The 13,896-nt window shown below is 45.8% G+C and overlaps 1 protein-coding gene and 1 long non-coding RNA gene across 2 annotated transcripts in view; one reads left to right on the forward strand and one right to left on the reverse strand.

Annotated features, from left to right (window-relative positions):
• Positions 1-13,896, reverse strand: part of GMPR (guanosine monophosphate reductase) — a 37,000-nt gene that overhangs the window by 4,880 nt on the left and 18,224 nt on the right. Inside the window, exons 5-7 of the mRNA XM_019742970.2 lie at positions 11,116-11,197; positions 7,389-7,495; positions 2,058-2,100 (exon numbers count right to left, since the gene is read on the reverse strand). Of these exons, the coding sequence (XP_019598529.2) occupies positions 2,058-2,100; positions 7,389-7,495; positions 11,116-11,197 (232 nt within the window). The remainder of the gene's footprint in view (positions 1-2,057; positions 2,101-7,388; positions 7,496-11,115; positions 11,198-13,896) is intronic.
• Positions 1,011-5,888, forward strand: LOC141572143 (uncharacterized). The gene is made up of 3 exons (XR_012497319.1): positions 1,011-1,278; positions 5,082-5,232; positions 5,762-5,888. It is a non-coding gene; the product is annotated as an uncharacterized LOC141572143 (long non-coding RNA).

Consider the following 13,896-nt stretch of genomic DNA (forward strand, 5'->3'; position numbering starts at 1 on the left):
GCAGTGTCCCCAGGGCTCACTGCTGTGTTCCCAGGGGTTATCACAGTGCCTGGCACATGGGAGATACAGAATGACTAGTTGTCAGGAAAGTAGAAAGTGTATACGGACAAAATAGAAACAGTCCCCACTCCCCACGGGTAACTGTGCAGAGTGGCTCTCTACTATTAAGTAAGAAACTACTATGCCTGCTCCTTCTGAGTAACTCCTGGTGAGGGTTTACATTTAGAATTCGAGGATATCAGGGTACAGATGTATTAAGGAATTCGGATGAAGGACACGGAGGAGCAAGCACAGGAACTCCTGAAAAGTACCCTTGACCTCTTCCATCTGGTGATTTAAATATAAGGGGATTGTGGAGCATGTGCTCAGCCTTAGAGAAAGACAGGCTCCGCAGGGCTGGCCCCTTGGCCCGCAGCCAGGCAAGCAGGCACACTAGGACCTTCCCACTTGGCAATAAGCTTTGCAGACCCTTCATTGCAGGGTCCCAGCACAAATGCTGGCTCCTTGCCCCCCTGCCACGATCACAAGGGGGCAGAGGAGACTTGGTGTCCAGCCAGGCCTCCTGATGACCACAACCCTGGGAGCAGATGTAAACAGCAGGAACACAGAGCACAGATCTCCTCAAACAATGCTTTGAAGTGGCTTCCAGTTATTTTCATTTCTGAACAAGCTCATGTCTTTTTCTAACCAGCATTTTCCCTGACACAGTCCCTCTCCCTCAAGCTCACTCAGTTCCGATCTGCACATATTGAAGGACCACAGATGAGGAAAAGACGCCAGGAACCGCCCAGATCTGTTATCTACGAGGTCCTTATTTAGGCCCAATCACTCTACAGTGTACTCAGCTCCCACTCTGAGCAGGGAGCAGCACGGTATGTGCTATTAGCAGGGCACCCAAGAGGGAACAGGCATCCATATTAAGAAGATGCAGCTCAAAAGCCAATAGCAAAAATGTCCTTGGCTGGTGGTCCTTACATTAAGGCTAAGGGATCGCACTAGTATAGCTGGCGTCCTGACTTCTCCTTGCTCTGCCCGTGTATGGGACCCTGACCTTGTCACTTGCCTCTGCTGCTGAGAACACTGACTATTTCCTTCTGTCACTATCAGTGTTTAAATTTTTTTTAAAAGGAGGAGGAGGAGGAGGAGGACGAAGAGGAGGAGGAGGAGGAGGAGGAGGAGGAGGAGGAGGACGAAGAGCTAATGCCTAGGCCTAAGACTTTCTATGGGATGGACTCTGAACTGGAGAAGAAGAGCACAGGAAGTAATCGCTGAATACAGGTAAGGGGAAGAGCCACTGGCATCCCTTAAGAATGCTTAAGACAGAAAGTTTCCCTCCACTGAAAAAGAAAAAATACATCAGCAGCAAATGCAGCCCTGGCATAAGGAAAGGACGGTGGGTCCAGGGGAGTTTTGTTTCTAACTCCTGCCAGATCACATGGTTCCCACTTCACCCTTTGGAGGCCCCAGTTGTGCAGCCAGCTCTGACTTCTGAACAGTTTGCACGTCATGTTGAGATGCTTGACTTTCTAGCATCTTGACTTTCTAGCGCTTTCCCAAGAAAAACCCAAGATCCCAGGCTGGGGCCCAGGGTGCCACCCCACTGGCTCACAGCTGGACACTGCTGCCCCCTAGTGGGGAATGGGCTCCTCAGCCTCTGGTGAGAAACTGATGCCGGGAAGGCGTCCCTCCTAGTATGGGATCTCCCCAAGTGAAGCCCCAAAGACCCTCGCTGAAGTTATTGCACATCCGACCTGGTACTGTCCTTTTCCACAGGTGCCCTGAGCCTTCTGAGCCATGATTTCACCCATTCCCGGCTGGCAGGAGGTCACCCCTAGATCTATCTCTGGGTACTTGGCTTGCTCTGTGATCAACCAGAATGAAACTGATGCTAGGATTTGGGCCAATCGGGCCTGAAACCATGGGAGAGAACACTCAGGACTGGCCCAAAATACCCCAAGTTCCACCTGCTCATTCTGGTTCCCACCCCATTCCCAGTTCCCACCCCACCACCAGCACGCAGCTGCAGCGACCTCCCTCCCCACCCTCCGTCTCCTTACCAAAGGCTTTGGCGACATCTCCTGGGCACGTGCAGCCTCCGTCCTTCAAAGCGGAAAGAGTAAAGAGAATGTAAGTGGGAGCTCACCAAGGCTGTGCCTCTCCCCAGGGGTGTCTGGGAATTGATACCCGCCCCCCCCCCGCCCCCGCCCCCAAGCCAAGTACAAAACCTTCAGAGCCGAAGTCAAACACTCACCTCCACAGGGCACCTTCCATCCGCCCGCCCAGCCCCCAGTATGGGATGCAGCGGAGCCGCTGAGCACAGCAGGGTCTCCGACCTCAGCCTCCTCCAGCACTTTACACAACACGCCTAGCCATTCCCATTCAAGTTCATTCTCATTCGGTAGTCACCTCTCCCTCCCTCCCTGGTGTGAGGTGAGATTTATTTCGTACAAGCGCTGAATTATTTTAAGAGCCAGAAAGGTCACTGAGTTAGTTCCTTTATACTTCCAGCCACTGCATGTGTCTATAATTCACCTTCACGTAATGTAACTGGGTACATTAGAGTCAAACATGCATTCCTGACACCTGGGGCTGCCTGAATGCTTAACAGGACAGTCTGTTATCTTGGGCTGCCCAGCACAGTTCAGCTGGAGGGGAGGGGAGGGGGAAGTGTTACATTTAAACACCAGCAACATAGTACCAGCTTTCTAGGATGCAAAGCCCACTGTGCTTCCTTACAAACACAAAAGGCACAAAATGACCAGGCTCCCTGCTATTCGCAATGTCGCCTGTGTGAGGTGTGAGGAGGCAAAGGGCCGCGAGGGTGGCCTGGAGTAGGAGCCAGACCCAATAGGGAGAGGCAAGGAAGCAAAGGCACTGGGCAGGCAGAGTGGCGCTCAGGACTAGCGAGGTGTGACAGAGCCTGGACTCAGCGTGGGCCTTGGAGAAACACCGCGGTCTCAGAGGGAAGTGCCTGTCCCCAGAAGGTGGCACCCTTCCTTGGAGCAGCCAGACAAGCCTTGGGAAGAACACAGGAAACACAGGCCACCACACTACCTTGCTTTACAATTAGCAGGAAGATGTGTGTGCCTCTGGAATTGGAGGGCCTCTATGTGGAACTGGAACCACTTTACCAATAGCATCTCCAACTGAGGATATGGGGTCACAGTCCTGTTTTTTCTATCTGCTATTCAGGCCTGTCACTCCAGGATCTAGAACTCAAATACAGCTTCATTACTTCTTTGCAGTTCTGATCAAAATGTAGGTGCGAAGGCTAGATCTTTCCCTTTTATAAATACTTACTAGCTGCAAGTATTTCCTCAGTCAATTGTGTTATTCGTATGTGGCTTCCCTGACCCCCAGAGGGCCACCGGATGCCAAAGAATGATTATTGCAGAGGTAGTCTCTCCATTTAAAGCAACTGGCCAAAGCCCTCCATGTGACGACAGTGATAGGGTTTGTGGTTCTGTATATCTAGTTAGCGCTTCCGAGCTCCAGAATATTTACTTACTCTTTCAAAGGTACAACTCCATACACCCTTCACTTGTACCGCCACATATTTTTCAAGTACTTCATCTCTTTATCCAAACCAGTTCTACACAATAGTTTCCAACTTATAACCTCGAAAGATTAAACTCATGCTCCCATTAAAATAGGTCCCTAACATACGGGACTTTAAACACACACACACACACACACACCCCTTAAGTCTTTTGCCCACTTGCTTGTGAGTACTTTTGACTGCTAGGTTGTCTCATGTGGGGCCGTGACATGCCACTTTCTTGTGGTCAGTGATGAGGCCTGACTCAGAAGAGCAGAGGTACTAGAACCCCAAGAAAATGAGCTCTTCTCTTTTCAGGATGGGCCAAGATGCCCACCGTTAATAGGATTTAGTGATGTGCCACGGAGAGGAAAGCACACTTATGACGTCATCTGCTCACTCTGCTTTGGTGTGTGTGTCTATGAAACAGACCGCTCAGACCAAGCCAGCTGGACTGCACCTTTAATCTGGTGCAACCCAACATCCCCTCATGCTTCAGGGCACAGCAGTCTGCTCCCTACTACCATTTACAGGTAATCTGCAAAAGTTGTTCAAAGCATCCTTTCCTGTGCTCAGGACGCAGAGCAGTAGGGCAACCCTTGCACTCTACGATACACACTGATTTTCATGCATCAACATTCAAAGCTGCTGGAAGGTGGTTTAAAAAAAAAACTGTATACAAATATTCAAAGGGTTACCTGTTTTGTTTTTCAAGAGTGTTAACATTATATTTCAGTAGGAAAGGCATCACATCACATGAGTGGTGGTGATTCAATCTGCAAGTTGTGAACATACCTCTTCTTAAAAATATTTGCTCATCCCTAAAATATGGGGTGGTGAAAGCACGCAGGGGGCAGACAGAGGGAATTTTTCCAAACTTCATTGTTCCATTCAAACACCACAAGAACCTGAAGTTGGTATTTTATAGGTGGGGGAAGAAAATAAGGGAGGCTCAGAAAGTTTGAGTGATTTGCCCCAAGGTCACAGGGCTATAATAATGGAAAAACAAGATTAGAATCCTGGTTAAGAGTAAACTCTAAAAATGTCTAGAATACCTATCAAAATATTAGCAGTGGGTATCTTAAGATGATGGCAGTTCTAGTCATCTTTATTTTCTTTCCCTTTATTTGTATTTTCCAACTTTTTCTAGGCTAAACCTATTTTGTTGGGGGATTTTTCAAGCCTAAAAAAATTATTTGAAAGAATTTGTTTAGGTCTTTCTAAATAATGCTCTAGCTAGCTGAAAGTACGATATTAAATCAATACAATTACAGGAAATTTGCTGATCCACCTTTATTTCTTTGCTGTGGGTCAGTGAGCAGATGAGAGCACTAATGACTGGTGTCGGGAAGGAGCGGGTTGGGGTGGCTTTGAATTAACCCAACCCTCCGTCATTAACAGCCTCTCAAAACACTGGGCCTCCTCCGACTCGATAAGCATGTTCTCTATGTCTTCACAAAATGCACTGATTAAAATGTGGAATGTGAATAAAGAAGAGATAGGAGTGTTCCCAGCCACCCTAGTCAGACGACTTTTCGTTTAGGTCCTGTGAAGCACTACCAAGGCCAAGCCACTGGTTATCAGTTCAGATGCCTCCTCTTCAAATAGTTCAGTGGGCGCTGATGCTTGAGGACTCTGAGGGCAAAGGACGAAGGAAAAGGAGAGAGAAAGCTGAAGTCTCCCAAAGCAACATGGTAAGGAAAGGAGCAGCCCCGGGGTCCTGCAGAGACGTGCATTCTTTGTGACCTCAGCAAGCTCTTCACCCTCTGAGGCTCATTTTCTAAATGAGGGAGGGCCAGGGAAGGAGTGGAACACTGGGGGTGAACAGCCCTTGGTTTGAGCGCTGGTTCTGCCCACCAGCTGTGTGATGCTGAACAAGCTACTTAAGGTCTCTAAGCTTCAGTTTCCTCACCTGGTGTGACGGCTAATTTTATGTGTCAACTTGACTGGGCCATGGAGTGTTTAGATATTTGGTCAAAAATTATCCTGGATGTTTCTGTGGGGGTGTTTGTGGATAAGGTTAACACATTTGAATCAGTAGACTGAGTAAAACAGACTACCCTCCTTAATGTGGGCCAGCCTCATCCAATCGCGGAATGGACCAAAAGGGCTGACCCTCCCTAAGTGAGAGAATATTTCCTAACTGACTGCCTTTGAACTGGGAAATGGGCTTTTTCCTGCCTTCTGACTCCATCCGAAACATTGGCTCTTCCTGGTTCACAGGCCTGCAGACTCAGACTGGAACTCCACCATCAAGAATCCTCGATCTCTAGCTTGCTAACTCACGCTGCAGATCTTGGGACTTCTCGCCCTCCATGATCATGTGAACCAATTCCTTATAATACACGTATCTCTCTCTCTCTCTCTCTCTCTCTCTCTCTCTCTCTCTCTCTCTCTCTCTCTCCACACACACACACATCTCCTATTGGTTCTGTTTCTCTAAAGAACCCTAACACACCTGTCAAATAAAGATAACATCTATTTTGTCAGGTTGTTCCAAGGATTAAAGATTAAATGTGTATTATTCCTGGCAGATAGTAGATGCTCAATAAATGACAGCCATTACTGCTTTCTAAAGCTGTTTCCACCTTTAAAATTCTCTCCTTTGTTGTGATGTCCCTAGCAGATGACTAACAAAATTAACTCGTCACACCGTAATCTTCATCTTTGCAAGGAGTATCCTGAATGTCTCAGCTCTCTGCCTAGCAGAAGCCCATTTGGGCCACAATAAACAGAAACCTGATTCAAGTCCAGCCTCTTGGGTGTTAAGCCCCAGCTGACCAGAATCCATGCTATGGCTTCCTTCTGAACTTCAATGGCACGGATGTGCTAACTCAGCAACTAAAGTATGAAATGCAACAACTGGAAGAAAACTAGACAAAGAAAATTGGACATATATATGTCATCCACGTAAGTGGAAACCCTAGTTCTATCCGAGTCTGTCCAATTATACCTGACATGTTCTGTCCTGTTCTGAGCATCTCCTCTAGAACGGAAGAGACATGATAACTCTCTTCAACTGTGTGAATGGTGCCCACGACGACAAGGTGGGGAATTACAAATAAATTGAGGATTTCAACTTGACATTCATTCAATTGGTAAGATTTAGTAGCCTAGTACTATGGTACTGCTCTAGGAGCTTCATGAACGTGTTGGTACATCATTGTCTTTGCCTCCCCTCATCTCCTTCCTGTATATTTCTCAACCCACAAAATCTAACTTCTGCCCCCAATATGCCACTGAATCTGCTATCACTATAACTAGTGAGCCGCTGGTAGCATCTGACACCACTGTAGACGTGATTAGCTAAGATGAGGTCATACTGGAGTAGGGTGGGTCTCTTATCCAACAGGACTATAAAAAGGAAAAATTTGGACACAAAGACAGACATGCACACAGGGAGGACGCCACGTGAAAACTGGAATTATGGCGTGACAAGCCAAGGAACCAGACGCTCAAGAAGCCTGCAACAGAGCCTTCCCCAAAGCCTTCATGGGCCTGCTGACAGCTTGATCTCGGACTTTTGGCCTCCAGGACTGTGAGACAATATATTTCTCTTGTTTAAGCCACTCAGTCTGGGGTGGCCTTCTCATTTTCCCAAATCTCCCCACATATCCCCCATCATGCTACCTACCACCTCAAATTGTCTCTGACTAGTTGTTACTAACTAATGTGCCCACCTCGCTCACTAGAGTAAGTGGGGAGCAAGGCCTGTGTCTCTGCTGTGACTGCACTCCCTGCTCACACCCAAGCCCACGCGATGCCACTGGGTGACGGGCAAGCAGGAAGCAGGGCCCTGCAATCCCGAGACGCTCCCCGATCCATCCCCCAGCCCTGCTGGTAGACTTACAGAGATGATGTGCCCCTTCAGGCCATGGGCAGAGTCAGCGCACTCGATCACGGCACTCAGCTGGGGGTACCCCACCCCTGTCTTGGTGCGGGTAGTGCACACGGAACCTGGATGGAAGAAGTGAACCCCAAAGACAGATGGTTATGAATGAGCAGAACGTGACACAAAATGACAGCTCTGCCCCAATTTACTGAGGATGAACTTGCCGTGGTAGAGGAAAGGTACGAGGGGAGGGGCTGCCCAGCAGCCGAACAACCACACTGAGTGGCCATGCACCCCTTCGGGTCCTCATCACTGTCATCTGCTCGTCCAGAACACACTGCACCCCATACCCTGCCACTCACTCTCCCCTAGGACCTCAGCTCCCCCTTAATGGCCGAGCACTGACTCCATGCTTCAACTCCCATTCCTCCCCACTTTCCTTCACTTGTCCACACAACCACACCATACGGCAAGGGCACTCTCAGATTCCTCCCATGGTCTTCAGCCTTCTTTACCTACAATTTTTGTCAAATTACTAACTTCTCTATGTCTTAGAGCCTGACCTGTGAAACACAGGTAAAACCCTGACTATACAGGGCTATGGTGGAAATGAAATGGCATAAGGAATGAAAATCGTCTGGCCCAGGGCCTGGCCTACAATAAGCCCTGGAGAAAAGGGAGTCAGCACTAACCCTATTCCTCCACCCTCAGCTCACTCAACTCTGTCCCCAACATGCTCCAGCCTCGTTTTTCAGGATCTCACAGTCCATCTCCAACCCTGTCCAGAGTCCCCATCCAGCCTGGACTCGGACTAAGGTCGGCCTCCATGTCTAGACTCACACCAGCCACCCAGATGCATCCATCCTCTTAACCTCTGCCTGTCTCATAGGCAACTGAAGTCCTGGCTGACCATCTACAGAGTATTACCCGTTAGGTCCAGGCCGAGTCATGCCAGGGGCACCAGCATCTCTGGCACATGCCCCTCGCTCAACGCCTGCCCTTCCAGCAAGTGAGCACCCCTGCTCCGAGACCACCTCGATCAAAGTCCTGAATGTCTCCCCTCCTCGCCCACGGTCTCTTCTCCCCCTCCTCCCGCTTAACCTGCTCCAGCCACGCTGACCTTTCAGTTCCTCCTGCACAGCGATTTTCTTGCCACCTTAGGGATTCTCTGTACATGATGTTCTCTGTCCGAACACTCCCCTCTGTACCAACCCCCTGGTCTTGCCAACCCTTTCTCATCTTCCAGGCTTCATCTTAAATGTCACTGCCTCAGGGAAGTTGTTCATCACAGCACTCATTTCAGAAAGAGGCATTTAAGTAATTATTTGTGTAAGAACTGAAGATCTGTTTTCTCTGCTGGATGGTAAGCTCGTTGGATGTTCACTGTTGTGGATCCAGTGCTGAGCAGAGCCCTGTACATAATAAGGCACTATAAATAGTCACTGAAAGATTGCGTGAGCTCAAGAATGAATGAGTCACCCACATGCCTATCTCCGCTGCTTCACCACTCAGTCCCTCCTGGATGTCCTGTGGTGTCAATTATAGGGTGCCCCAGGGCCAGTATAAAAGCTGGAAGTGAACTCCTCCACTGCCTGCCAGATCTGGCGGTGAGGTACTCTGAGCCCCTGCCTCCTCTCCTGCTCCCCCTCACCACCAGTGGCTTCACAGCTTTCCACAAATTTCTCCCAGAAGCCTTTAAGGATAAGATCAGACAGAGAAAGAGCCCTGTCCATACTCCCAGGCCTGGCTTAAGCAGGGAAGGACAGGGGAACGCCCTCCTACCACATCCATCCTGCTGCAGGCCAGAATCCATCTCTTTATGTCCATCTTTACATGTCACTCACAGTCCTGGAGCCAATAAGCTTCTCTCCCCACCCTCTAACCCAAACATGCACTTGTGTGAGGCAGAATTAGAGTCTTATAACCCCTCGGAAGGCAGGGGCCTCAGCTGTAGTGGCCTGAAATTCTGCACAAGCGAAGGACAAGGCATGGGAGTGGTCTTGATGAAGCCCCAGGTTGAAAGGAAAAATTGGGTACATATTTTCTCCCAGTTAGAGGGGAAGGAGTGCCCATTTCAAATGCTTTTTTCCAGTTCCCAGGAGTTGCTCAATAATGAACGTTTTTTTAATGCTGTCATTTAGATACACAATACCCAGTATTTTCACTCTAAAGAATCTGTGAAATGTCAGTATCATCTCCAATCAATTTAAAGAAGCGGCTCCAATACATCAGGCTCCAAGAAAGGCTCTTTCTCACTTCAGTTACATCTGTTCTAAACAGACAGCCTGGGAGCACACAGCGACAATGGAAGGACAATAAATCTTCGGGGGTAACAATGTATACACAGAGGACATGCACAAAGGAAACTAGCACAGCTGAATGCTCAAGATTACAACAAGAACAGCTCTTTGAGATCCAAGGAGATCGCTTACACATCTTCACGTCCTGTACAGCACCCACCAGCACAATGGCGGCTACGAGACACTCAACACTTATTTCTGATTAAGCAGGTGACTGGTGAGTGCCCCTGCCTTTGGGAAAAAGAGTCTTCCTGGTCTATCGTTAGCCTATTCTATTCTACTACAAGCCTGGTCTATTACAGCCTATCCTACATAGTAGGAAAAACTGGGCCTTATCCTTTCTTGGACTTTTCAGTAATGACACACTCAGTAAAGACCAGAGTTGGCTTTCCTCTTGCTCAGAGTATGTTATAAAAACTGGCTTAGGTGAGAGGCAATTTAAAAAGTTCAATCTTGAAACTCTCCCTGTGTGTTAAAAGCTTAGGTACTTTAGGGCTCTTCTTCCATAATAGTTCCTTCAGTACATTCTTTTCCCTCAAGGCTGGTAACTGCAAGTCACAACACAAATCACAACACAACGTCTTCTGCCTCCCAGCAGCACTTTCCCATACTCTTCTCACGTTCGTTTATGGTTTGCTTCCTGTTTTGGTAATGTCTTTTGGGTGGGCAATATTTTTTCTTAAGACTTTGCTATTTTTTATTCCCAACTGAAAACGTGTATCTTCTTTCCTTCTCTCCCATTTTAGTGTTTGGTTAATAATGGATGTGTAAGGAAGAATTTTACAACACGTCAATGAAGAATTTAAAAACATGGAAGCTCATGCTCCTGTATGGCCAAAGGGGATGGTGAACACCACTGGTCCCAAGAGAAAATGGAGCCACCAGTATAAGGACAGAAAGGCTCGTTCTTCCACCCAGAATGCCAAGGGGCAGTCCTAGGAGACAATGCCAGAGAAGATACAGGCAAAATCTGAGATGGATACAGATAAGAGGAGGAGCCAAATGTGGTAACTGCCTTATCCAGAGGTCAAGTTCAAATATGACCTCACAGCTGCATGCCTATTTGCAATGTTTGCGGGCCTTCAAACACTCACGGAAACTTGAGTTGTTCATGTCCATTAACTGTCTCCATGGATTCTTTACCCCTCACCTTCCTCTTCAAGGTGTAAAGGGGCAGTAACAAAATGTGCATTCTTCTCTTTCACAGTTAAGTTCTGAAACCTGGATCTCACATTCTAACCACATCCAAGCTCACTTAGAAGTTCCCTAGGGGGAATCTGTAGCTCAATGACATTTCTAATTAGGAGCCTCCGAAAGCTCAATGGTAGTTTCCAAAGAAATGTGCTTTAAACTTCTGGATGGGTCATTCATGAGCTTCCCTCTGGCCCTATCCAGACTCCATGAGCCTCACACCCACCTTCTGCTGTGCTCCCAGCAAGTCTTACCTGGTCCAATTCCCACTTTGATTATATCTGCTCCGGAAAGAATCAGTTCTTCTACCATCTCTCCTGTCACCACGTTCCCTGCCTGAGACAGACAGAACACAGCTTGGATCATGAACTACTCCTCGTGGTACAAAGACGAATGAGTGAGGAGCTCTGTATGTGGCCATAGGATGAGCATGTCCAGAGGCCACGAGGCAGTAGGAACACCCCCAATCCCCCCAAAAAAAGAGGGTGGGGGAGAAAACATCGGATCCAAATTTAGGAGCACAGAATTTGACCTCTGGAGACTACATTTGGGTGAGCTGATAGTATGAGAAGGTACAGAACAACATGATTTTCGCATGCTAAGACCTTAGACTAGGTCAGGACTGTTTGAACATTTCAGCGATGGACAAAACAAAATTTTATGGCGAACCCAAAAATATAAAATAAGCAATGCAACACTCTCTCAGCTGATTACAGTCTGTATTGTTGGGCATAAAATGCTTCACAGAAACCTTATGGAGCCCCAGGGACCAGGATTAGGAAACTACGGGTCGTCTCACAGTTGGGAATATACCTGGGCATCCTGCCCAGGGTCAAAGCTTCCCACCTAGATATGAAAGGGCAGATGAGGCCTTACGGACCAACAGCACTGGAACATACTCCGTTTTCAGAACACAAAGCTGTGGCCCTAAGAATAAACACAGAAGCCAGGAAGTGGCAGAATCTGAAAACCGGAAGAATGCATATGGATTGCAAATAGCACAAGTTCTTCCACTGCAGGAGTCTCAAAGCACAAAAATAGCCATTTTTATTTCAATTCACTGCCCTGTGGATTCTTCAGCTGGTGCACAGACTCAGCGAGATGCCTGACTGAATTTTCACAACTGTGCGAAGTCTTATTTTGGGAAATGCATCCTTACTCATTTTACTTTGTTTGTTTTTTTTTTTTTTTGCATTGAAGCCCCACTGTCTTTCCACTGAATTGATTCCCAGAGGGAACTTTTCTTTTTTAAACATAGACAAAGTGACTTTTAACTTTCTATAGAAGGATCTTGGAAAAGGGCGATAAAGAAGGCTCAAAGCTGCTTTAATCCAAACAACATCTAAAAATTGAAAATGATATGTTCCAGAAAGAGGACGAGCACATATTAGTATATACAGAGGGCACCAAAAAAATGTACACACACTTTAAGAAAGGAAAAAACTGTATTAAAATTGTAATACAATGAATGACATTAGCATTCATTTAATTAATGCCATCTTTTGAGCAAACATCATCCTCCACATTGCTACCATAATGCAATTCAACTTTGAAAAGTAATACATAGAGAACATCTCTTAAAATGTGTACACTTTTTTGGCACTCTGGTAGTATATGATAAAGGTGGCATTACAGGGCAGTGAGGAAAGGAACAATATTTCAATAGACTGAGCTGGGAAAGGGGATCTTTTGGATATCGATTACCACTCATATTATTCACCAAAATATGCTTCAAATGAATTAAACTAAAAGTTTATCCCCCAACTTTAGAAGAAAACCTTGAATACTTGTAATAAGCAAAAAAGTGAGAAAAAAACATAAAGATACATCTGTCTACATGAAAATAAAAAGTTGTGTACATATGAACACACACATACATACAATCAACAAAACTAAGAGGCAAATAAGCTGGTGGGGAAAAATACCTACAATTATGATAAAGGGTTACTGACTTTATAAAGCTCTCCCAAATCTACAAGAAAAATTCTAACACCTCATAGAGTAACTGGCAAAGGACACGAACAATCTAATGAAATAAATAAAAGTGGCCAATAAACACAGGGAAAGTGTTCAAGCTCACTAACAATCAAATTAAAATTAAGATACCAGTAAGATGTTACTTTTCACTTAACAGATTACCAATGATTATAAACGACAAATGCTAAAGAGAAAAACAGACATTCTCTTTCTCTTCTGGTAGAATGTCTATTTGAGTACAAGTTTTTCTAGAAAGCAATTTGTTCATATAGAAGAAACAGAAAAATTTGTATATCCTTTGATCCACTAAGTCTACTTTTAGGATTCTCTCCCAAGGAAATAATCATAGATGAGGTCAAAGGATTTAACCACAAAGATATGTTATTTATAACAGCAAAACTGAAAATATATTCCCCCAAATGGGAAGGGTTCAACAATCTATGGCCCATCCAAGTGATGTTTTTAAGCTTGGTTTAATGGCATGGGAAAACGCTTAAATGCTTTCAGTATACATTAGGGAAAACAGAAGGAAATAGTAAGATCTCCATTTTGTTAAAAAAAAAAAAAAAAGTATGTGCATATATGAAAACATACACCAAAATGCTAACAAATTATGTCTAGATAAAGGGATTATCTGATTTTTAAGTTTTTCTTTAAAATGTTCTGGATTTTATAGTAGAAATTGTTATTAGTTTTACAGGAGCCTGAAAAACAAGACTCAGAGAACTCATTCTTCCTCACTGGTTTACCTACTAAAATATAAATTTTTAAAGTCTTAAAAATAACATAAAAATACATTTTCAAAATAAAAGAAATAATAAAAAACTTAAAGAAGTTACTTGAAGCTCCCCGCATAGTTTCATTTTCAATGTGGATTCTCCCCTCACCCCCTCAGTCTGGTGCTATCTACAAATCATTTCATTTCAACAGGTCTACTTTATACAAAATAAAATAATTTGAGTCAGCTCATGATGGACGAACCAGGTACAGCCATGTACGGGATGGTGATACCGTTTTATTAGCCCAGAGCCTTACACAGGTGTCACCATCGCCTGTCA

This window comes from Rhinolophus sinicus, linkage group LG06 (assembly GCF_036562045.2).
Source record: "Rhinolophus sinicus isolate RSC01 linkage group LG06, ASM3656204v1, whole genome shotgun sequence".
Lineage (NCBI taxonomy): Eukaryota > Metazoa > Chordata > Mammalia > Chiroptera > Rhinolophidae > Rhinolophus > Rhinolophus sinicus.